This window comes from Anolis sagrei, chromosome 5, assembly GCF_037176765.1.
Source record: "Anolis sagrei isolate rAnoSag1 chromosome 5, rAnoSag1.mat, whole genome shotgun sequence".
Taxonomy (NCBI): Eukaryota; Metazoa; Chordata; class Lepidosauria; order Squamata; family Dactyloidae; genus Anolis; species Anolis sagrei.
Window position 1 is genome coordinate 198,533,519 of NC_090025.1, and position 25,701 is coordinate 198,559,219.

Below are 25,701 nucleotides of genomic sequence, written 5' to 3' on the forward strand. Positions count from 1 at the left end.
ATGTGTTCTGGCCTGGTCCAGGTGATTGTGAATGATGTAATCCTGGGTCTGAGTTAAATTAATGAGTTGGGAACCAATCAGAGATTGCTATGTGTAATTGTATAGAATTGCATAGAATTGTATATAAGGAAGTCATGTAGAGTGTATACTCCTCTTCTTGTGCTGTGATGCTCTTCGTCAAAGGCTCTATGTAATTGATTAAAAAAACCTGTCTGCTAAGACAAGATATAACTGTGTGCTGTGGTAAGTTTGTAATGTCATCTAGATTGGAGGGGAAAGACAATGGTAAAACTGACAATGGCCAGGCATGTGCTCAAGTGTCTGTAAAAGAGTTCCAGAGTGACTGCAGTTTGTGGGAGCAGTTGGCTGAAAATACTGTGCAGGAAAAAACTACTGGAAAGCGCTGAAGGTGTGCAACTGATCTGCTGCTGAATTGTGAAATTAATCTCAATATCCACCCCTCCCTCCCTCCCTCCATCTATCCATCCATCTCTGCTTCTATTCATCTATCCATCTAGTCATCTATCTACTATCTACCTATCCATCCATCCATTCGTCTATCTATCCACCCATCTGTCTATCTATTCATCCATCCATCCATCCATCCATCCATCCACCCACCTACTCACCTATCCATCAATCTCTGCTTCTATCTATCTATCTATCTATCTATCTATCTATCTATCTATCTACCGATCCATCCATCCATCCATCCATCCATCCATCCATCCATCCATGCAGCCATCTGTCTATCCCTCCCTCCCTTCCTCTATGCGTCCATCCATGCATCCATCCCTCATTCTATTTGTCTGTCTGTCTATCTATCTATCTATCTATCTATCTATCTATCCATCCATCCATCTATCCATCCATCCATTTATCTACCCACCTACTCACCTATCCATCCATCTCTTCTTCTATTCATCTATCCATCTGTTCATCTATCCATCTATCCATGCAGTCATCTATCCATCCCTCCCTACCTCTATGCATCCATCCATGCGTCCTTCCATCAATCAATCAATCTATTTGTCTATCCATCCATCCATCCATCAATCTATTTGTCTATCCATCCATCCATGGAATAGGAGAAAGCCAGGAATAACAGAAGTCTTCTAACTCCCAGGATCCTATATGAGCTAACTCTTTCTGGAAAAAAAAAAATCATACCTGGATTTTTAAGAGTGAAAAGAAGAAAAAAATGGGGTGGGAGGGAGAAAAAAAAAGAGATGTTATGGAAGAGACAAAAGCAAGAATGGAAAAGAAAGTGAGAGGAAATGAGGGAGGAATAAGACAAGATGAAAGAGAAAGAGGTGTGCTGGAAGATTATGGAAGACTGAAGAGGGTGAATGGAAGGAGATAAAAGGATGTAGAGGAATAAGCGAAGAGAATGGAAGAAAAGGACGTAGAAGAGAGAGAAGACGATGTATGGAAGTAGAAAGAGAGAAGAGTGAGGAAGAAGAGAAAAAGAGATAAAAGGTGTTGGAAGATAAAAGAAAGAAGAAGGTGGAAGAGAGGAAGATAAATGAAAGAGGAAAGCAAGAGTGAGAAGGTGGTGGATGTCCAAGAGAAGAGGTGAAAGGGAAAGTATTGGAAGAGGAAAGAGAAGAGGATGGAAGAGAGAGAGGAAGATGGATATTGGAAGGGGAGAAGAAGAGAGAGATAGAGTGGTGGAGGTGGAGGTATAAGAGAAGAGGATGGAAAAGTAGAGGGTGGTTAAAGCAAATCAATTAAACTTGCAAGTTTTGCAGAAAGTAGATTTTTATTGTGATTACTCTTTTGCAGGAGATTTCCCCCTTGCAGGGGAAAGAGGAGTCTTCCCACTGGTGACCAATGAAGACTCCCGGTGCTCCAAAATATTTCTGATTTGAGTCTAACTTGGTGCAATTTGGCTCAAAAATAGGGTTCTGGGGAGCTCAGACAGAATCAACACACAACCAATACTCTCTTCTATCACTTGTCCTTGGAAACTGGAGAAATGGACGCCAACTGGGTTTCCTTAGGATGGATCTGCACTGGATTCCGGTCTCCATTTGCAATGGTCAGGATTTGGATTTGTGGGCCTCTTTCCAAATTACTGAAAGACGTGTTGAAAGGATGATGTTGTCCTAACCAGAGACTGGGGATGAACTTCTCCTGACCTTTTCTTCTTTTGGGCATTTTGGAGAAGAAGCCTGACAAAAGGACAACAAATAGCGCAAAGGTTATAAGGAGGAACTAGATCTGGGTGATAACAAGAGAACGCTGCTCCCGTAGCAGTGGTCAGTCAGTCCCAGACCACTTGCTGGTCCAGTATTTGACTAAGCGCCGCCGTTTCTCTTTGGTAGTGGTGGTGGTGGTGGCCTGTGTCCTCCTCCAGCGGTGTCCATGGTCATGGCCATGGTGTCTTCTCCAGACAAGGCTTTTGGTGGGCCGCCATTCTTTCTGCCCGGCCGTGTTGATGTATGGAGGATAGGTCACCGCCGACGCCCAGGCCAAAGTCGGCCGAGACCGCGACCGGGACAGGAAAGGTGAGGCTGAGGTAGTTCTGGGTATCGTCAGGTCCAGTTCCGACCAAGATGGCGGCGTTTTGGTCAGGTAGAGCACCGTGGCGTGTGGAGGGGTGGGCCCCAGGAAGTAGAAGGTGAAGCCATTCCCCAGTTCATCCTGGTAGTACACCAAGTACGGCTTGCTTTCCCAGGGCGACTTTTTTTGGGAGCGGGTGGTCGTCTTGAACGGTGGGACCAGGGCCACTTTGGGCGGCTGCCGCACAACACGGTTGATCCAGAGAGAGAAAAACTTGGTGGAACTGAAGACACCCGGGCGGTGTTTGTAAAGGCAGTTGGTGCCCCAGCTGTTGATGCCGATGACCCAGAAGCGCTCCGACCGTGGTGGGCGGCACATGAGGGGGCTGCCCCCATCGCCCTGGAAAAGGAAGGAGATGTCAGGATTATTTAGATATGTATGTGTGTTTTTCAATGTGTTTCTATGTAATTCAAGATGGATTCTATTCTGCTATATTGTGTATAAGAAAACACAGTGCTGAGGCAGTCAAGATGTAACCTAGACAGAAATGAGACAACGTGTTCTCTGACTGGGAAGAAGAGGGAGGATCTGGTCTCAGCCAGAAGTCAGATAAGCACATGTTCAGAGACTGTTGTTTGTGCCTAGTAGTTCCTACCTCAGTGGAGCGTGCTTGCTCCATCCATGTTCAACATCTACACAAATGACCAGCCACTGCCAGAAGGGACAGAGAGTTTCATCTATGCTGATGATCGTGCCATCACTGCTCAAGCAGGGAGCTTTGCGATGGTAGAACAGAAGCTTTCCGAAACTCTAGGTGCTCTTACTGCCTATTACAGGGAAAACCAGCTGATCCCCAAACCATCTAAAACACAGACATGTGCCTTTCATCTCAAGAACAGACAAGCATCCCGAGCTCTGAGGATCACCTGGGAAGGAAGGAATCCCACTGGAGCATTGCAGCGCACCCAAATCCCTGGGAGTCACTCTGGACCGTTCTCTTACCTACAAGAAGCACTGCCTGAACATCAAACAAAAAGTGGGTGCTAGAAACAATATCATACGAAAGCTGACTGGCACAACCTGGGGTTCACAACCAGATACAGTGAAGACATCTGCCCTTGCGCTGTGTTACTCCGCTGCTGAGTATGCATGCCCAGAGTGGAACACATCTCACCACGCTCAAACAGTGGATGTGGCTCTTAATGAGACATGCTGCATTATCACGGGGTGTCTGCGCCCTACACCACTGGAGAAACTATACTGTTTAGCCGGTATTGCACCACCTGACATCCGCTGGGGAGTAGCAACCAATAGTGAAAGGACCAAGGCAGAGACATCTCCAGCTCATCCCCTGTTTGGGTATCAGCCAGCACTTCAACGACTTAAATCCAGACATAGTTTTCTAAGATCTACAGAGACTCAGCAAGCGAGAGTCCAAAAGTGGCAGGCTCAAACCCAGAACCTCAATCAGTGGCTGATACCAAATGAGAGACTCCCCCCTGGGCACACAGAAAACTGGGCGACTTGGAAGGCGCTGAACAGACTGCGCTCTGGCCCCACGAGATGCAGAGCCCACCTTAAGAAATGGGGCTACAAAGTGGAGTCCACGACATGCGAGTGGGGAGAAGAGCAAACCACTGACCACCTGCTGCAATGCAACCTGAGCCCCACCACATGCACAAGGGAGGACCTTCTTGCGGCAACACCAGAGGCACTCCAAGGGGCCAGATACTGGTCAAAGGACATTGAATCAACTACCAAACTCACAAATTTTGTATTTTCTCTGTTTGTTTGCTTTGTTCTGTTAGAAATGTAATATAATGGACTGGCTGCCCTGACACGAGAAATAAATAAACAAATAAGCCGTTCCTGTCTGTAGCTTGCTGTGAATAGACGTGTATAGATGTACTTAGTAAAACGTAGTTTTCTGTTGTAACTGAAAGTCTGCAGAGTCTTTTTTGAACACAGTGCCAGCTGATCTAGCAATCCTTCCGCTGGCAAAGCTTCAATACTCTGACAGGAGAAAGAGGCATCAGGCCCACTGTGTGATGCAGACCCTAAAAAGGTCAATGCGATATTGGGCGGCCTCCACAGGAGGATAGTGTCATTGAATCATAGAATTGGAAGAGACCACATGGACCATGTAGTCCAACCCCCTGCCATGCAGGAAAAGCACCATCAAAGTATCCCTGAAAGATGGCCATCCAACCTCTCTTTCAAACAGTGTTTCTCAACCTGGGGTGGGGACCCATGTGGGGGTCGCGAGGGGGTATCGGAGGGTTCACCAAAGACCATCAGAATACATAGTATTTTCTGTTGGTCATGGGGGTTCTGTGTCGAAAGTTTGGTCCAATTCTATCGTTGGTGGGGTTCAGAATGCTGTTTCATTGTGGGTGAACTATAAATCCCAAGAACCAGAACTCCCAAATGGCAAGGTATATTTTCTCCAAACTCTGCCAGTGTTCATATTTGGGCATATTGAGTATTTGTGCCAAGTTTGATCCAGATCCATCATTGCTTGAGTCCACAGTGTTCTCTGGATATAGGTGAACCACAACTCCCAAACTCAAGGTCAATGCACACCAAGCCGTTCTAGCATTTTCTGTTGGTCATGGGATTTCTGTGTGGCCACGTCTGATTCAATTCCATCATTGGTGGAGTTCAGAAAGTTCTTTGATTATAGGTGAACTATAAATCCCAGCAACTACAACTCCCAGATGACAAAATCAATCCTCCCCCCAACCCCACTAGCATTCACATTTGGGCATATTGGGTATTTGTGCTCAATTTAAGTCCAGTGAATGAAAATCCATCCTGCATAGCGGATATTTATGATTTAGGATAGTAGTAAAATGACAAGTATCAAGTAGCAACGAGAACAATATTATGGTTGGGGGTCATAGAATCATAGAATCATAGAATCATAGAGTTGGAAGAGACCTCATGGGCCATCCAGTCCAACCCCCTGCCAAGAAGCAGGAATATTGCATTCAAATCACCCCTGACAAATGGCCATCCAGCCTCTGCTTAAAAGCTTCCAAAGAAGGAGCCTCCACCACACTCCGGGGCAGAGAGTTCCACTGCTGAACGGCTCTCACAGTCAGGAAGTTCTTCCTAATGTTCAGATGGAATCTCCTCTCTTGTAGTTTGAAGCCATTGTTCCGCGTCCTAGTCTCCAAGGAAGCAGAAAACAAGCTTGCTCCCTCCTCCCTGTGGCTTCCTCTCACATATTTATACATGGCTATCGTATCTCCTCTCAGCCTTCTCTTCTTCAGGCTAAACATGCCCAGTTCCCTAAGCCGCTCCTCATAGGGCTTGTTCTCCAGACCCTTGATCATTTTAGTCGCCCTCCTCTGGACACTTTCCAGCTTGTCAACATCTCTCTTGAATTGTGGTGCCCAGAATTGGACACAATATTCCAGATGTGGTCTAACCAAAGCAGAATAGAGGGGTAGCATTACTTCCTTAGATCTAGACACTAGGCTCCTAATGATGCAGGCCAAAATCCCATTGGCTTTTTTTGCCGCCACATCACATTGTTGGCTCATGTTTAACTTGTTGTCCACGAGGACTCCAAGATCTTTTTCACACGTACTGCTCTCGAGCCAGGCGTCCCCCATTCTGTATCTTTGCATTTCATTTTTTCTGCCAAAGTGGAGTATCTTGCATTTGTCACTGTTGAACTTCATTTTGTTAGTTTTGGCCCATCTCTCTAATCTGTCAAGATCGTTTTGAATTCTGCTCCTGTCCTCTGGACTATTGGCTATCCCTCCCAATTTGGTGTCGTCTGCAAACTTGATGATCCTGCCTTCTAGCCCTTCATCTAAGTCATTAATAAAGATGTTGAACAGGACCGGGCCCAGGACGGAACCCTGCGGCACTCCACTTGTCACTTCTTTCCAAGATGAAGAGGAAGCATTAGTGAGCACTCTCTGTGTTCGTCCACTTAACCAATTACAGATCCACCTCACCGTAGTTTTGCCTAGCCCACATTGGACTAGTTTCCTTGCCAGAAGGTCATGGGGGACCTTGTCGAAGGCCTTACTGAAATCCAGGTACGCTACATCCACGGCATTCCCCGCATCTACCCAGCTTGTAACTCTATCGAAGAAAGAGATCAGATTAGTCTGGCATGACTTGTTTTTGATAAATCCATGTTGACTATTAGCGATGACTGCATTTGTTTCTAAGTGTTTGCAGACCACTTCCTTAACAATCTTTTCCAGAATCTTGCCCGGTATCGACGTGAGGCTGACCGGACGGTAGTTGTTTGGGTCGTCCTTTTTTCCCTTCTTGAAGATTGGGACCACATTGGCCCTCCTCCAATCTGCTGGAACTTCTCCCGTTCTCCAAGAACTCTCAAAGATGGTTGCCAATGGTTCCGAAATGACTTCCGCTAGTTCCTTCAATACTCTGGGGTGTAGTTGATCTGGCCCTGAAAGGGGACTGGAACTCATTAAGAGCGGCCAGGTATTCCTGGACGACTTCTTTCCCAATTTGGGGTTGGATGTCCTCCAATCCCTCATCCACTCCATCTTGCTGAGGTTGAAGACTCTCTTTTTGTGAGAAGACCGAGGCAAAGAAGGCATTAAGTAGTTCTGCCTTTTCCCTATCCCCTGTCAGCATTGCCCCATCTTCTCCTCGAAGAGGTCCTATCGCCTCCTTGTTTTTCCTTTTTCTACTGACATAAGAATAGAAGCCCTTTTTATTGTTTTTAATGTCCCTGGCAAGTCTGAGCTCGTTTTTTGCTTTAGCCTTGCGGACCTTTTCCCTACAGGTGTTGGCTATTTGTTTGAATTCTTCTTTGGTGATTTCTCCCTTTTTCCACTTCTTGTGCATGTCTCTTTTGTGTCTCAGCACAGTTAGAAGTTCTTTGGACATCCATTCTGGCTTCTTTGCACTTGTCCTATTTTTTCTCTTTGTTGGCACGGTTTGCAATTGCGCCTTGAGTATTTCACTCTTGAGAAATTCCCATCCATCCGTAGCTCCCTTGTCTTTTAGTATCTGTGTCCACGGAATGCTGCTCAGCGTTTCCTTCATTTTTTGGAAATCAGCTCTCCTAAAGTCCAAAATGCGGGTTTGACTTGTCTTAGTTTCGGCCTTCCTGCATTAAGGGGTCACGGCATTAGCAAGGTTGAGAAGCACTGCTTTAAAAGCTTTGAAGGAAGGAACTTCCACCAGACTCCAAGGCAGAGAGTTCCACTGCTGAACATTTATTTATTATTATTTATTTCTGGTATTTCTACCCTGTCTCTTCTCTACGATCTAAACAATTAAATGTCTGGAAATTGTGAATCCTTCTTAAGGAACTTGGCATGTTTAGCTTGAAGAAGAGAAGGTGGAGTCGTGTCTAGATCGAGGGAAATCATTGTCCCACTATCTCCTGCTTTGGTCAGACCTCACCTGGATTAATAGCCATTAACAGATTACAGAGATGATTGGGCAAAACTCCCAAAATTAACAGGATAACATGTATGGTACGACACTTTGTCAATCAAAATGAAATTTATAGTCACAGGATGACAGGCTCCTGGCTTGAAAATCGTCAATGTGAAAGGGATCTGGGAGTCTTAGGAGACCACAAACTCAACAGGAGTCAACAGGCCAAAGTGATTCTAGGCATCATCAATAGGAGTATAATGTCCAGGTGGAGGGAAGACATAGTTCACCTCTCTTCTTCTTTGGTCAGACTTCTTGCCTGGAACAATAACCCAGTGTCCAGTTCTGGGCAACACAATCCAAGTAAGAGATGAATACAATGGAAGGTGTCTTGAAAAGGGCCATCAAAATGCTCCAAGGTCTAGAAGCCATAATTGAGTCCTCCTTCACTGGAAGATTTTAAGCAGAGGCTGGATGTTCATTTCTCAGGAGTGCTTTGATTGTGTGTTCCTGTAGAAGGAGGTTGGACTTAGATGGACCTTGGAGGTCTCGTCTGACTCTATAACTATGATTCGAATCCATCTGAGGAACAGCTTAAGGAGCTGGGTGGGTTCAAGTTGGTGACGTGTTGATATGATTGCTATCTTGAAGAGGTTTCATGTAGAACATGTATCAGGATCATAGAATCAAAGCACCCCCAACAGATGGGCACTCAGCCTCTGCTAAAATACCTTCAGAGAAGGAAGAGACTCCACCAGACTTAAAGGCAACAGCATATTCCACTGCTGAACAGCTCTGACCATCAGGAGGAGGTTCTTCCTAATGTTTAAGTGGAATCCCTTTTCCTGATATTTGAAACCATGGCTCCATTGTGTCCCAGTCTCCAGAGCAGTGGAAAATAAGCTTGCTCCGTCCTCAATGGGACAATCTTTCAGACATTGAAACATGGCTCTCCTGTTCCCTTATCTTAGCCTTATCTTCTCCAAATTAAATATACTCAGATAATTCAGCTACTCATCATAGGACTTGGTTACCAAACCATTTTTGGTGGCCCTTCTTGAGTTGCTTTTCCCTGAACTGGACACTGGGTTATTATTTCAGCTGAGATTTGACCAAACCAGAAGAGAATAGGACTAGGACCAGAAGAGAGTAGGCCTTCTGACCAAACCTGAAGTAGGACTAGGACTGGGACTAGGACCAGAAGAGAGTAGGTCTTCTGACCAAACCAGAAGTAAGCAGGACTAGGACTAGGACTAAGACCAGAAGAGTGTAGGTCTTCTCACCAAACCAGAAGGGAGTAGGATTAGGACTAGGACCAGAAGAGAGTAGGCCTTCTGACCAAATCAGAAGAGAGTAGTACTAGGACTAGGACCAGAAGAGAGTAGGTCTTCTGACCAAACCAGAAGAGAGTAGGACTAGGACTAGGATCAGAAGAGAGTAGGTCTACTGACCAAACCAGAAGAGAGTAGGACTAGGAAGAGAGTAGGACTATCCTCCATCTGGACACTATCCTCCTAAGGATACAGTCAAGAATCAAATTTGGCTTTTTAAGCTGCTTCATCACACTCTTGCCTTATGCACAACTAATTATGCACAAATGACAAGAAAAGAGATTCCGCTTCAACATTTAGAAGAGCTTCTTGACCTTTGGGTCTTTGACTGTGGAATGGGTTCCCTCACAGATTGGCAGGCTCTCTTTCTTTGGAGGTTTAGACTGAGGTTGGGTGGCCACCTCCAGGAGAGATACCTTGGCCACACCATGGAGGGGTTGGGCTGGGTGGCCCCTGGGGTCCCTCCCAACCTTGTGGATCTCAGTCCCACTTACCTGGCAGCGGTCAACTGATTGTGATTCCCCGACGGCGCAGATGTTGTCGTCCTTGATCTTCGTTTTGTTCCACCCGTAGCTATTGCAGTTGTCATTAGAGATCAGGCTCACCTTGGACTCTTGGAGGATATCCGTGTACTTGATGGTCTCTGTGAAGAGAGGGAAATCCAAGATCAACAACAAGAATGGGCAAGCTTTGGCCTTCCCTCCAGGTGTTTTGGGCACCAACTCCCACAATTCCTGGGAGTTGAAGGGAGTTGTGGGAGTTGAAGTTCAAAACACAATGCCCATGAGGCCCTTCCAGTATTTTCTGTTGGTCGTGGGAGTTCTGTGTGCCAAGTTTGGTTCAATTCCATCATTGGTGGAGTTCAGAATGCTCTTTTATTGTAGGTTGACTATAAATCCCAGCAACTGCAACTCCCAAATGTCAAAACCAACCCCCTCCCACCCCACCAGTATTCAAATTTGGGCATATCGGGTATTTGTGTCAAATTTGGTCCACTGAATGAAAATGCATCCTGATCATCAGATATTATGATTCATAATGTGTCCAGAGGAGGGCGACTAAAATGATCAAGGGTCTGGAGAACAAGCCCTATGAGGAGCGGCTTAGGGAACTGGGCATGTTTAGCCTGAAGAAGAGAATGTGTCCAGAGGAGGGTGACTAAAATGATCAAGGGTCTGGAGAACAAGCCCTATGAGGAGCGGCTTAGGGAACTGGGCATGTTTAGCCTGAAGAAGAGAATGTGTCCAGAGGAGGGTGACTAAAATGATCAAGGGTCAGGAGAACAAGCCCTATGAGGAACGGCTTAGGGAACTGGGCATGTTTAGCCTGAAGAAGAGAATGTGTCCAGAGGAGGGTGACTAAAATGATCAAGGGTCTGGAGAACAAGCCCTATGAGGAGCGGCTTAGGGAACTGGGCATGTTTAGCCTGAAGAAGAGAATGTGTCCAGAGGATGGTGACTAAAATGATCAAGGGTCTGGAGAACAAGCCCTATGAGGAGTGGCTTAGGGAACTGGGCATGTTTAGCCTAAGGAAGAGAAGGCTGAGAGGAGATAGGATAGCCATGTATAAATATGTGAGAGGAAGCCACAGGGAGGAGGAGGGAGCAATCTTCGTTTCTGCTTCCTTGGAGACTAGGACGCAATGGAACAATGGCTTCAAACTACAAGAGAGGAGATTCCATCTGAACATTAGGAAGAACTTCCTGACTGTGAGAGCCGTTCAGCAGTGGAACTCTCTGCCCCGGAGTGTGGTGGAGGCTCCTTCTTTGGAGGCTTTTAAGCAGAGGTTGGATGGCCATCTGTCAGGGGTGATTTGAATGCAGTATTCCTGCTTCTTGGCAGAATGGGGTTGGACTGGATGGCCCATGAGGTCTCTTCCAACTCTTTGATTCTATGATTCTGTGATAACAGTAGCAAAATGCCAGTTATGAAGTAGCAACGAAAATAATTTTATGGTTGGGGGTCACCACAACATGAAGAACTGTATTAAGGGGTCGCGGCATTAGGAAGGTTGAGAACTACTAACTTAGGATGACTAATAATAGTTTTGCACAGCCCTAGTAGCTATAGTCTGTGTGTCTACTTTCTTTCTCTGTAAAGTGACTGTGATGTATTTATTTATTTATTTATTTCGCGTATTTCTACCCCGCCCTTCTCAACCCCAAGGGGGGACTCAGGGCGGCTTACACAAGGCACAATTCGATGCCAGCATAAACATAATAATGGATAAAACATGTAAACAGCAATTATAACAACTCCTTCTTCTTCTCCTACTACTAGTAGTAGTACTACTAGTAGTAGGTATGGTGTCAGAATGCTGACTCACAACAAAGACAGTAGTCACCATCCATCAATGCCCAGTTCCCTAAGCCACTCCTCATAGGGCTTGTTCTCCAGACCCTTGATCATTTTAGTCACCATCCATCAATAAAACAACCTAATACTCAGCGTTTGCCATCTCAGAGTCCGTAATTCATTCCACATTGTCAAGTAGGTGAGAGGAGATTCCATCTGAACATTAGGAAGAACTTCCTGACTGTGAGAGCCGTTCAGCAGTGGAACTCTCTGCCCCGGAGTGTGGTGGAGGCTCCTTCTTTGGAAGCTTTTAAACAGAGGCTGGATGGCCATCTGTCAGGGGTGATTTGAATGCAATATTCCTGCGTCTTGGCAGGGGGTTGGACTGGATGGCCCATGAGGTCTCTTCCAACTCTTTGATTCTATGATTCTATGATTCTAAGTACTATCGATTCTGGTCATCATTGTCCTTATCTAACCGCCAGATTGCCTGAAAGCCTGGTCCCACAACCATGTTTTTAAGTTCCTTCTGAAAGAGAGGAGGGATGTCGATGACCTAATTTCCCCGGGGAGTGAATTCCACAGGTGAGGGGCCACCACTGAGAAGGCCCTGCTCCTCATCCCCACCAATCTCACTTGTGATAGAAGTGGGGTCGAGAGCAGGGCTTTCCCAGAAGATCTTAAACTCCGAGGTGGGACGTAGAAGGAGATCCGTTCGGACAGATACGCTGAGCCAGAACCGTATAGGGTTTTGTAGGTCAAAAACAGCACTTTGAATTGTGCTCGGAACTGGATCGGCAGCCAGTGGAGATGACATAACAGAGGGTGGTATATTCCCTGTGTGATGCTCCAGTGACTAATCTAGCCACCGCCTGCTGGACTAATTGAAGTTTCCAAACAGTCTTCAAAGGCAACCCCACGTAGAGTGTGTTGCAGTAGTCTATTCGGGATGTAACGAGAGCGTGGACCACTGTGGCCAGATCTGACTTCCCAAGGTACGGGCGCAACTGGTGCACAAGTTTTAGTTGTGCAAAAGCTCTCCTGGCCACCGCTGAGACCTGGAGTTCCAGGCTCAGCGATGAGTCCAGGATCACTCCCAAGCTGCGAACCTGCACCTTCAGGGGGAGTAGAACCCCATCTAACACAGGTTGTAACCCTATACCCTATTCGGCCTTACGACTGACCAGTAGGACCTCTGTCTTGTCTGGATTCAGTTTCAATTTGTTTGCTCTCATCCAGTCCGACACAACCACCAAGCACCGATTCAAGGTCTGGACAGCCTCCTTGGTGACAGGTGAGAAGGAGTGACAGATTTGGACATCATCTGCGTAGAGATAACATCTCAATCCGAAACTCCGAATGATCTCCCCCAGCGGCTTCATGTAGATGTTAAACAACATCGGGGACAGAATCGAACCCTGTGGGACTCCACACAACAACGGTTGTGGGGCCGAACAGGTGTCACCCAGTAACACCTTCTGGGACCGTCCCTCAACTAAGGACTGGAGCCACTGCAGAGCAGTACCCCCAAGTCCCATGTCTATGAGGCATTCCAGAAGGATACTGTGGTCAACAGTATCGAAGGCCGTTGAGAGGTCCAGCAGAACTAACAGGGACACACTCCCCCTGTCCAGTTCCCTGTGAAGATCATCCACCAAGAGGATCATCCAGAGGAGGGCGACTAAAATGATCAAGGGTCTGGAGAATAAGCCCTATGAGGAGCGGCTTAGGGAACTGGGCATGTTTAGCCTGAAGAAGAGAAGGCTGAGAGGAGATATTATAGCCATGTACAAATATGTGAGAGGAAGCCACAGGGAGGAGGGAGCGAACTTGGAGACTAGGACGTAATGGAACAATGGCTTCAAACTACAAGAGAGGAGATTCCATCTGAACATTAGGAAGAACTAATGCCAATGGGATGTTGGCCTGCATCAATAGGAGCATAGTGTCTAGATCTAAGGAAGTAATGCTACCCCTCTATTCTGCTTTGGTTAGACCACACCTGGAATATTGTGTCCAATTCTGGGCACCACAATTCAAGAGAGACATTGACAAGCTGGAATGTGTCCAGAGGAAGAGGGCGACTAAAATGATCAAGGGTCTGGAGAACAAGCCCTATGAGGAGCGGCTTAAGGAGCTGGGCATGTTTAGCTTTCAGAAGAGAAGGATGTGTCCAATTCTGGGCACCACAATTCAAGAGAGATATTGACAAGCTGGAATGTGTCCAGAGGAAGAGGGCAACTAAAATGATCAAGGGTCTGGAGAACAAGCCCTATGAGGAGCAGCTTAAGAAGCTGGCCATGTTTAGCCTGAAGAAGAGAAGGCTGAGAGGAGATATGATAGCCATGTATAAATATGTGAGAGGAAGTCACAGGGAGGAGGAGGGAGCAAGCTTGTTTTCTGCTTCCCTGGAGACGAGGACGCAATGGAACAATGGCTTCAAACTACAAGAGAGGAGATTCCATCTGAACATGAGGAAGAACTTCCTGACTGTGAGAGCCGTTCAGCAGTGGAACTCTCTGCCCCGGAGTGTGGTGGAGGCTCCTTCTTTGGAAGCTTTTAAACAGAGGCTGGATGGCCATCTGTCAGGGGTGATTTGAATGCAATATTCCTGCGTCTTGGCAGGGGGTTGGACTGGATGGCCCATGAGGTCTCTTCCAACTCTTTGATTCTATGATTCTATGATTCTAAGTACTATCGATTCTGGTCATCATTGTCCTTATCTAACCGCCAGATTGCCTGAAAGCCTGGTCCCACAACCATGTTTTTAAGTTCCTTCTGAAAGAGAGGAGGGATGTCGATGACCTAATTTCCCCGGGGAGTGAATTCCACAGGTGAGGGGCCACCACTGAGAAGGCCCTGCTCCTCATCCCCACCAATCTCACTTGTGATAGAAGTGGGGTCGAGAGCAGGGCTTTCCCAGAAGATCTTAAACTCCGAGGTGGGACGTAGAAGGAGATCCGTTCGGACAGATACGCTGAGCCAGAACCGTATAGGGTTTTGTAGGTCAAAAACAGCACTTTGAATTGTGCTCGGAACTGGATCGGCAGCCAGTGGAGATGACATAACAGAGGGTGGTATATTCCCTGTGTGATGCTCCAGTGACTAATCTAGCCACCGCCTGCTGGACTAATTGAAGTTTCCAAACAGTCTTCAAAGGCAACCCCACGTAGAGTGTGTTGCAGTAGTCTATTCGGGATGTAACGAGAGCGTGGACCACTGTGGCCAGATCTGACTTCCCAAGGTACGGGCGCAACTGGTGCACAAGTTTTAGTTGTGCAAAAGCTCTCCTGGCCACCGCTGAGACCTGGAGTTCCAGGCTCAGCGATGAGTCCAGGATCACTCCCAAGCTGCGAACCTGCACCTTCAGGGGGAGTAGAACCCCATCTAACACAGGTTGTAACCCTATACCCTATTCGGCCTTACGACTGACCAGTAGGACCTCTGTCTTGTCTGGATTCAGTTTCAATTTGTTTGCTCTCATCCAGTCCGACACAACCACCAAGCACCGATTCAAGGTCTGGACAGCCTCCTTGGTGACAGGTGAGAAGGAGTGACAGATTTGGACATCATCTGCGTAGAGATAACATCTCAATCCGAAACTCCGAATGATCTCCCCCAGCGGCTTCATGTAGATGTTAAACAACATCGGGGACAGAATCGAACCCTGTGGGACTCCACACAACAACGGTTGTGGGGCCGAACAGGTGTCACCCAGTAACACCTTCTGGGACCGTCCCTCAACTAAGGACTGGAGCCACTGCAGAGCAGTACCCCCAAGTCCCATGTCTATGAGGCATTCCAGAAGGATACTGTGGTCAACAGTATCGAAGGCCGTTGAGAGGTCCAGCAGAACTAACAGGGACACACTCCCCCTGTCCAGTTCCCTGTGAAGATCATCCACCAAGAGGATCATCCAGAGGAGGGCGACTAAAATGATCAAGGGTCTGGAGAATAAGCCCTATGAGGAGCGGCTTAGGGAACTGGGCATGTTTAGCCTGAAGAAGAGAAGGCTGAGAGGAGATATTATAGCCATGTACAAATATGTGAGAGGAAGCCACAGGGAGGAGGGAGCGAACTTGGAGACTAGGACGTAATGGAACAATGGCTTCAAACTACAAGAGAGGAGATTCCATCTGAACATTAGGAAGAACTAATGCCAATGGGATGTTGGCCTGCATCAATAGGAGCATAGTGTCTAGATCTAAGGAAGTAATGCTACCCCTCTATTCTGCTTTGGTTAGACCACACCTGGAATATTGTGTCCAATTCTGGGCACCACAATTCAAGAGAGACATTGACAAGCTGGAATGTGTCCAGAGGAAGAGGGCGACTAAAATGATCAAGGGTCTGGAGAACAAGCCCTATGAGGAGCGGCTTAAGGAGCTGGGCATGTTTAGCTTTCAGAAGAGAAGGATGTGTCCAATTCTGGGCACCACAATTCAAGAGAGATATTGACAAGCTGGAATGTGTCCAGAGGAAGAGGGCAACTAAAATGATCAAGGGTCTGGAGAACAAGCCCTATGAGGAGCAGCTTAAGAAGCTGGCCATGTTTAGCCTGAAGAAGAGAAGGCTGAGAGGAGATATGATAGCCATGTATAAATATGTGAGAGGAAGTCACAGGGAGGAGGAGGGAGCAAGCTTGTTTTCTGCTTCCCTGGAGACGAGGACGCAATGGAACAATGGCTTCAAACTACAAGAGAGGAGATTCCATCTGAACATGAGGAAGAACTTCCTGACTGTGAGAGCCGTTCAGCAGTGGAACTCTCTGCCCCAGAGGGAGTGTGGTGGAGGCTCCTTCTTTGGAAGCTTTTAAACAGAGGCTGGATGGCCATCTGTCAGGGGTGATTTGAATACAGTATTCCTGCTTCTTGGAAGAATGGGGTTGGACTGGATGATGGCCCAGGAGGTCTCTTCCAGCTCTTTGATTCTATGATTCTATGAACTTCCTGACTGTGAGAGCCATTCAGCAGTGGAACTCTCTGCCCTGGAGTGTGGTGGAGGCTCCTTCTTTGGAAGCCTTTAAGCAGAGGCTGGCTGGCCATCTGTCAGGGGTGATTTGAATGCAATATTCCTCCTTCTTGGCAGAATGGGGTTGGACTGGATGATGGCTCAGGAGGTCTCTTCCAACTCTTTGATTCTATGATTCTAAGGCGACCAAGGCTGTCTCAGTTCCATGTCCCGGCCTAAAGCCAGACTGTGCAAGGTCTAGATAATCCGTGTCTACCAGAAATCCCTGGAGTGGTGTTGCCACCACACATTCCATGACTTTGCGCAAGTAGGGGAGATTGGAAACTGGCCGATCGTTGTCTAATCGAGTGGGGTCCAGTGATGGTTTCTTCAACAGCGGTTTTGTGATAGCTTGTTTTAAGCTCGCTGGAAACCTACCCTCCTGTAAGGAGGCATTAACTATTAACTTACTTGTCTCACTGTACACAAAACTAAACAACCTTCTAAAGAACTTATGACATTCTCCTCCCCAAGTCCCCCTCCTTGCCCATAGGAAGGCATCCCGCCTTGACTACTGCAACGCTCTCTACGTGGGGCTGCCCTTGAAGACGGCCCGGAAGCTTCAGCTAGTCCAGCGCGCGGCAGCCATGTTACTAACAGGAGCGGGACGCAGGGAGCACACAACGCCCTTGTTGTTCCAGCTCCACTGGCTGCCGATCTGCTACCGGGCCCAATTCAAGGTGCTGGTGTTGGCCTACAAAGCCCTAAACGGTTCCGGCCCAAAATACCTTTCGGACCGCATCTCGGTCTATGAGCCCACGAGGGCCTTGAGATCGTCTGGGGAGGCCCTTCTCTCGATCCCGCCTGCCTCACAGGCACGTCTGGCGGGGACGAGAGAGAGGGCCTTCTCGGTGGTGGCCCCCCGGCTGTGGAACACTCTCCCTGCTGACATCAGACAGGCGCCCTCCCTTATGTCTTTCCGTAAGAGCCTGAAGACATGGCTATTTGAGAAGGCATTTAACTAAGTGCTACAATAATTTGGTAATGACGACTGGAGCGGAATATGGGTTACGAGACTGGTTATGATTCTAAGATGAGACGGAGCGGATTATTTAGTGTAATTTATTTACTTATTTAGTACACTTGTATACCGCTAATATCTCAGCCTAAAACGGCGACTCATTGCGGTTTACAACATTTAAAAACAACAATATTCCAATTAAAAATATAAAACACATACATGTACAATACACAGTATTGGGCCACCAATACAGACCAATGCATCTCTTAAATTAAAATCATAATCCAATTTCGTTGTCTGTGATTGCCAGTCCTTGATCAGAGATTTCATCGCATCGGATTAGCCGAATGCTTGCTCAAACATCCATGTCTTGAGTTTTTTCCGAAATACTATCAGCGAGGAGGCTGATCTTATCTCTATAGGGAGGGCGTTCCAAAGCCGCGGGGCCACCACAGAAGAGGCCCTGTCTCTCGTTCCCGCCAGCCGCACCTGTGATAATTATATTATTGTTGTATTACCTGTAATTATATTATTGTTGTATTATTGATATGTTGATTTCGTTATTGCTTTATTGTAAATTGTCTTTTTATATGTTGTACACTGCCGTGAGTCGCCCTAGGGCTGAGAACGGCGGTCAACAAATGCAGCAAATAAATAAATAAATAAATAATCCTGGTCCCCACAATTCCCTGGAGGTCCCCGCCTGGTCTCTCACTTGATCTGTCCAGCACTCCCCATCCGCCGACGTAGCAATGGGTGAGCGCCTGGATGTTAATGTGTTCGTCGGGCAAACAGGCGGGTTGGATGAAGTCGTTGCAAATCACAGGCTGGTCCAACTCGACCAAGGCAATGTCGTTGTGTCCCGAGTGCTTATAGTTCTGGTGTTGCACCAGCCTCTTGATAGAGCGGGCTTGAGCATCAACGCCAGGTTTGGACTGGATGGTGGCCCCGATGAGGACCCTCCAGTACTCGGTCTGGATGTACCTGTGGGAGAAAAGGGAAGATTGGTGCTTTCACGAATTCATGGAACCCATTGACCTCCATAAGTCACAGATTCCCAGCCTTTGATCCCTCTAGAATGGCGGTTCCCAACCTTATAATAATAATAATAATAATAATAATAATCACCTCTCAACAAAAGATTGCCCCAGTCACTGCCAGGCCATCAAATGCTAATCAAGGTGGTCAGTTGAAACATGTAAGTCACAGATTCCCAGCCTTTGATCCCTCTAGAATGGCGGTTCCCGACCTTATAATAATAATAATAATAATAATAATAATAATAATAATCACCTCTCAACAAAAGATTGCCCCAGTCACTGCCAGGCCATCAAATGCTAATCAAGGTGGTCAGTTGAAACATTCACCCCTAGCTCCAATAGACAAGAGGTCCTTTGTCCCACTCTGGTCATTCCACAGATATATAAACCCTTTTTCCTAGTTCCAACAGACCTCATAACCTCTGAGGATGCTTGCCATAGATGCAGGCGAAACGTCAGGAGAATTCATGGAACCCATTGACCTCCATCGCTGACCTCCGTAGGTCACAGATTCCCAGCCTTTGATCCCTCTAGAATGGCGGTTCCCAACCTTATAATAATAATAATAATAATAATAATAATAATAATAATAATCACCTCTCAACAAAAGATTGCCCCAGTCACTGCCAGGCCATCAAATGCTAATCAAGGTGGTCAGTTGAAACATTCACCCCTAGCTCCAATAGACAAGAGGTCCTTTGTCCCACCCTGGTCATTCCACAGATATATAAACTAGGGCTGGGCGGTTTCGTTTCGTTAATTCGTAATTCGTTAAAAATTCGTTATTTTTTTATTAACTATGTTAACGATTTTAACTATGGTTAACGATTTTAACTATGAGATGTTTTCGACTTGTATTGGTGGCCCGATACTAAGTATGTTCATACTATGTATGTTTTATGTCTTGTATTTTGATATCTTATTTTATATTTTTAAGTGACTATTGTATTTTAACAAGTTGTAAACCGCAATGAGTCGCCGCACAGGCTGAGATATTAGCGGTATACAAGTGTATCAAATAAAATAAAATAAATAAATAAATATTACGAAGCGATAACGAACCATTCTGGAGCAACTTAAAAACGAAACGAATTTTTAAATTCGTTTCGTAAATGCTTCGGATTTGTTATGTATTCGTTTCGTTATCGGTTTGAAGTCGTTTCGTTATTATTTCCGCATGTCTGGGGCAAGTTTTAGAGTTGTTTTTTGTTTAATTAGTGAAAAAAAATTATAAATATCACACCAACAGTCAACAACAGAGGGAGAGGGAAGCTTCAGAAGTTCCCCCTGTCCCATTTGGAGGGTTTTCTAGCGTATTGCGCGGTCGCGTCCGCCATTAACGAATCGATTCGTTATTGTTTCGTATTTGTTTCGTTAATGTTTCGTAATTTTTTTTAACATTTACGAAATTTCGTAAATATCGAACTTTTTAAAAGAAAAATTTCGGAATTCTTTTAAATATCGAAACGCAAAAAACCCCAAAAAACGAATCGATTTTAGAAACAAATGTTTCCGTTGTTACCCAGGCCTACTAATCACCTCTTAACAAAAGATTGCCCCAGGCACTGCCAGGCCATCAAATGCTAATTAAGGTGGTCAGTTGAAACATTCACACCTAGCTCCAACAGACAAGAGGTCCTTGTCCCACCCTGGTCATTCCACAGATATATACATCCTTTTTCCTAGTTCCAACAGACCTCAAAACCTCTGAGGATGCTTGCCATAGATGCAGGCGAAACGTCAGGAGAAAATGCTTCTAGACCATGGCCATATAGTCCGAAAAAAACCCTACAACAACCCAGTGATTCCGGCCATGAAAGCCTTCAACAATACATGAGGTTATACATCCAATATGATTCAAGACAGTTAAACTGCATTTTATCGTGGTGTAGATGGGGCCTACGCTCTAGAAACTACAACTCTCCCTCCATATTTGTATATGTGACATTTGTGATTATTCAAGGATTTAATTATAACCAGCTAATCCTGTGTTTTGGGGATATTTTTGCAGTTTAGGTGTCATTCTGTGCAAATTTTGCACATAATAGCATTTTCTGCACAAAAATGACATTTTGAGCAGATTAAATGCTATTTCCTTTTACCAAACATGCAGAAGCAATGAATTTTGATCATAACAAGTCCTGAACTGTGAGTCTACACCAGGCATGGGCAAACTTCAACCCTCCCGGTGTTTTGGACTCCAACTCCCACAATTCCTAACAGTCTCAACCTTAGGTTCTTGTGGGTTTTTTCGGGCTATAGAGCCATGTTCTAGAGGCATTCTCTCCTGACGTTTCGCCTGCATCTATGGCAAGCATCCTCAGAGGTTGTGAGGTATGTTGGAAGTAGGAAAAATGGGTTTATATATCTGTGGAATGGCTGGGGTGGGGCAAGGAGCTCTTCCCTGCTGCAGTTAGGTGTGAATGTTTAGCTGATCACCTTCATTAGCATTTGAAGGCCTGCCTGAGCCTGGGAAAATCTGTTGCTGGGAGGTGTTAACTGCAGCAGGGAAGAGCTCCTTGCCCCACCCCAGCCATTCCACAGATATATAAACCCATTTTTCCTACTTCCAACAGACCTCACTACCTCTGAGGATGCTTGCCATAGATGCAGGCGAAACGTCAGGAGAAAATGCCTCTAGAACATGGCTCTATAGCCCGAAAAAACCCACAAGAACCTAGTGATTCCAGCCATGAAAGCCTTCGACAGTCTCAACCTTGCTAATGCTGTGACCCCTTAATGCAGTTCCATATGTTGTGGTGACCCCCAACCATATTATTGTTTTCGTTGCTATTTCGTAATGTAAATATCCGATATGCAGGATGTATTTTCATTCACTGGACTAAATTGAGCACAAATACCCAATATGCCCAAATGTGAATGCTAGTGGGGTTGGGGGGAGGATTGATTTTGTAATTTGGGAGTTGTAGTTGTTGGGATTGATAGTTCACCTACAATCAAAGAGCGTTCTGAACTCCATCAATGATGGAATTGAAACAAACTTGGCAAACAGAACTCCCATGTCCAACAGAAAATACTGGAAAGGTTTGGTGGGCATTGACCTTGAGTTTGGGAGTTGTAGTTCACCTATATCGAGAGGAGTGCTGTGGATTCATGCAATGATGGATCTGGACCAAACTCGGCACGAATACTCAGCGTGCCCAAATGTGAACACTGGTGGAGTCTGGGGAAAATAGCCCTTGACATTTGGGAGTTGTAGTTGTTGGGATTTATAGTTCACCTACAATCAAAGAGCATTCTGAACTCCACCAGCGATGGAATTGAAACAAACTTGGCAAACAGAACTCCCCTGACCAACAGAAAATACTGGAAGGGTTTGGTGGGCATTGACCTTGAGTTTGGGAGTTGTAGTTCACCTACATCCAGAGGAGTGCTGTGGATTCATGCAATGATGGATCTGGACCAAACTTGGCATGAATACTCAGCATGCCCAAATGTGAACACTGGTAGAGTCTGGGGAAAACAGCCCTTGACATTTGGGAGTTGTAGTTGTTGGGATTTATAGTTCACCTACAATCAAAGAGCATTCTGAACTCCATCAATGATGGAATTGAAACAAACTTGGCAAACAGAACTCCCACGACCAACAGAAAATACTGGAAGGGTTTGGTGGGCATTGACCTTGAGTTCGGGAGTTGTAGTTCACCTATATCCAGAGGAGCGCTGTGGATTCATGCAATGATGGATCTGGACCAAACTTGGCACGAATAGTCAGCATGCCCAAATGTGAACACTGGTGGAGGCTAGGGAAAGTAGACCTTGACATTTGCGAGTTGTAGTTGTTGGGATTCATAGTTCACCTACATAGAATCATAGAATCAAAGAGTTGGAAGAGACCTCATGGGCCATCCAGTCCAACCCCATTCTGCCAAGAAGCAGGAATATTGCATTCAAATCACCCCTGACAGATGGCCACCCAGCCTCTGCTTAAAAGCTTCCAAAGAAGGAGCCTCCACCACACTCCGGGGCAGAGAGTTCCACTGCTGAACGGCTCTCACAGCCAGGAATCATAGAATCAAAGAGTTGGAAGAGACCTCATGGGCCATCCAGTCCAACCCCATTCTGCCAAGAAGCAGGAATATTGCATTCAAATCACCCCTGACAGATGGCCATCCAGCCTCTGTTTAAAAGCTTCCAAAGAAGGAGCCTCCACCACACTCTGGGGCAGAGAGTTCCACTGCTGAACAGCTCTCTCAGTCAGGAATCATAGAATCAAAGAGTTGGAAGAGACCTCCTGGGCCATCCAGTCCAACCCCATTCTGCCAAGAAGCAGGAATATTGCATTCAAATCACCCCTGACAGATAGCCACCCAGCCTCTGTTTAAAAGCTTCCAAAGAAGGAGTCTCCACCACACTCCCTCCGGGGCAGAGAGTTCCACTGCTGAACGGCTCAATCAAAGAGCATTCCGAACCCCATCAACGATAGAATTGGGCCAAACTTCTCACACAGAATCCCAATGACCAACAGAAAATACTATGTTTTCTGGTGGTCTTTGGCGACCCCTTTGATACCCCCTAATGACCCCCTCAGGGGTCCCGATCCCCAGGTTGAGAAACACTGGTCTACTGGATGTTAGGTATTGTGTGACCTGAAGGGCCAAAGTTTGCCCATGCCTGGTGTAGATGCCGAATTCAGGACTTATTATTTTCAAAATGCATTGCTTTTGCAAGTGCCTGATCTACTCTGTAGAATGGATGCAGTTAGACCTTGTAGTATCACAACATCTTTAGCTTCGCTTTCCATGGAAGGACGGAGAGACGCGCGACCTGCTCTGGCTCACTTTTTGATCTGGAAGCAGTGAGCGGCGGAGATGACCCATTGGGAGCTGATGAGCGCTCCGGTGCAAAAGTGCCGGTAGCCTTTCCGTGTCAGGAACTGGAAGCTGACCGCCCAGGGCCACGTCCCCGGCAGCGCATCGGTTCCCTTCAGGCGGTACAGCAGATTGCCATGGCTGATGGCCACCGGGCGCCGTCCGCACACCCGGCTGAAAGGGAGAGAAGGCAAAGACGCATCAGGAGGAATGGCTAAAGAAGACAGATAGAAGTCAAACAGGACTCACCTCATAGAATCCTAGAGTTGGAAGAGACCTCCTGGGCCATCATCCAGTCCAACCCCATTCTGCCAAGAAGCAGGAATATTGCATTCAAATCACCCCTGACAGATGGCCATCCAGCCCCTGTTTAAAAGCTTCCAAAGAAGGAGCCTCCACCACACTCCAGGGCAGAGAGTTCCACTGCTGAACGGCTCTCACAGTCAGGAAGTTCTTCCTCATGTTCAGGTGGAATCTCCTCTCTTGTAGTTTGAAGCCATTGTTCCCTTGCTTCCTAGTCTCCAGGGAAGCAGAAAACAAGCTTGCTCCCTCCTCCTCCCTGTGGCTTCCTCTCACATATTGATGCATGGCTATTATGTCTCCTCTCAGCCTTCTCAATATCCTGCTTAAATTGCTTTGCCTAGAATTGGACACAGCGTTATTCCACATCTAATCAAAGCAGAATTAGGGAGGCACCATGACTTTCCTTGATATAGACCAGTGGTTCTCAACCTGTGGGTCTGCAGATCCCCAGGTGTTTTGGCCTACAACTCCCAGAAATCCCAGCCAGTTTACCAGCTGTTGGGATTTCTGGGTGTTGAAGGCCAAAACATCTGGGGACCCATAGGTTCAGAACCACTGAACCATTATACTCTGTCCAATCCAGCCCAAAATCCCATTGGCTTTTTGAGCTGCTGCATCCCACTCTTGGCTCATGTTCAACTTGTTGTCCACAAAGACTCCAAGATCTTTTTCACATGGACTGTTGTAGAGCCAAGCATTACCCATCCTGCGACTGTACCTTGGGAAGTCTGACTTGGCCACGGTAGTCCACGCTCTGGTTACATCCCGCCTTGATTACTGCAACGCTCTCTACGTGGGGTTGCCTTTGAAGACGGCCCGGAAGCTCCAACTATTCCAACGGGCGGCAGCCATGATTTTAACAGGAGCAGGGCGCAGGGAGCATACAACTCCTCTGCTGTACCAGCTCCACTGGCTGCCGATTAGCTACCGGGCCCAATTCAAAGTGCTGGCATTGGCCTTTAAAGCCCTAAACAGTTCTGGCCCAACATATCTATCCGAACGTATCTCGGCCTATCAGCCCACCAGGACCCTAAGATCTTCGGGAGAGGCCCTTCTCTCCTTCCCGCCTGCTTCACAGGTGCGGCTGGCGGGGACGAGAGACAGGGCCTTTTCTGTGGCGGCCCCGCGGCTTTGGAATGCCCTCCCTATAGAGATAAGATCAGCCTCCTCGCTGATAGTATTTCGGAAAAAACTCAAGACATGGATGTTTGAGCAAGCATTCGGCTAATCCGATGCGATGAAATCTCTGATCAAGGACTGGCAATCACAGACAACGAAATTGGATTATGATTTTAATTAAGAGATGCATTGGTCTGTATTGGTGGCCCAATACTGTGTATTGTACATGTATGTGTTTTATATTTTTAATTGGAATATTGTTGTTTTTAAATGTTGTAAACCGCAATGAGTCGCCGTTTTAGGCTAAGATATTAGCGGTATACAAGTGTACTAAATAAATAAATAAATAAATAAATAAATAAATAAATCCTGTATCTTTGCAAGTGTAGTATCTTATATTTTTTGTCCTTGTTGAAATTCATTTTGTTACTTTTGCAAGTTTGGTAAATGAAGGGAATGCTATTATTTATTATTATATAATATATTTTTTATATTCCGCCCTTCTCACCCCGCAGGGGACTCAGGGCGGATTACAGTGTACACATATATGGCAAACATTCAATGCCAATTTTGGACATACAAACATAGACAGACATACACAGAGGCTATTTAACTTTTTCTGGCCGCCAGGGAAGCTGTCGCTTTCATCGTCCGTCTGCAACGCTGATGAAGCACTTCCGCATTCCCCGCATGCTTCCCCGCAGGAATGCTTTGCTGGAGTCTTCTTTATGGCCTCATAGAATCATAGAATCAAAGAGTTGGAAGAGACCTCATGGGCCATCCAGTCCAACCCCATTCTGCCAAGAAGCAGGAATATTGCATTCAAATCACCCCTGACAGATGGCCATCCAGCCTCTGCTTAAAAACTTCCAAAGAAGGAGCCTCCACCACACTCCGGGGCAGAGAGTTCCACTGCTGAATGGCTC

General features: G+C 46.4%; 1 protein-coding gene across 1 annotated transcript; it reads right to left on the reverse strand.

Moving 5' to 3' along the window:
* Positions 1-2,262: 2,262 nt before the first annotated feature.
* On the reverse strand, positions 2,263-24,361 carry LOC137097150 (acrosin-like). The gene is made up of 5 exons (XM_067468536.1): positions 24,279-24,361; positions 23,324-23,527; positions 18,197-18,465; positions 9,710-9,858; positions 2,263-2,904 (listed from the first exon to the last, which is right to left on the reverse strand). The coding sequence occupies exons 1-5, from the start codon at positions 24,359-24,361 to the stop codon at positions 2,263-2,265; spliced, it is 1,347 nt and encodes a 448-aa protein (XP_067324637.1).
* Positions 24,362-25,701: the final 1,340 nt, after the last annotated feature.

Coding starts and splice junctions, on each gene's coding strand:
- LOC137097150 (XM_067468536.1), bottom strand. CDS start 24,361: ATGGGTAATGCTTGGCTCTACAACAGTCCATGTGAAAAAGATCTTGGA. Junction 18,466..23,323: donor CACTGCTTCCAGATCAAAAA/GTGAGCCAGAGC, acceptor TTTCTCCCACAG/GTACATCCAGACCGAGTACT. Junction 2,905..9,709: donor AATCAGTTGACCGCTGCCAG/GTAAGTGGGACT, acceptor TTCCTTTTCCAG/GGCGATGGGGGCAGCCCCCT.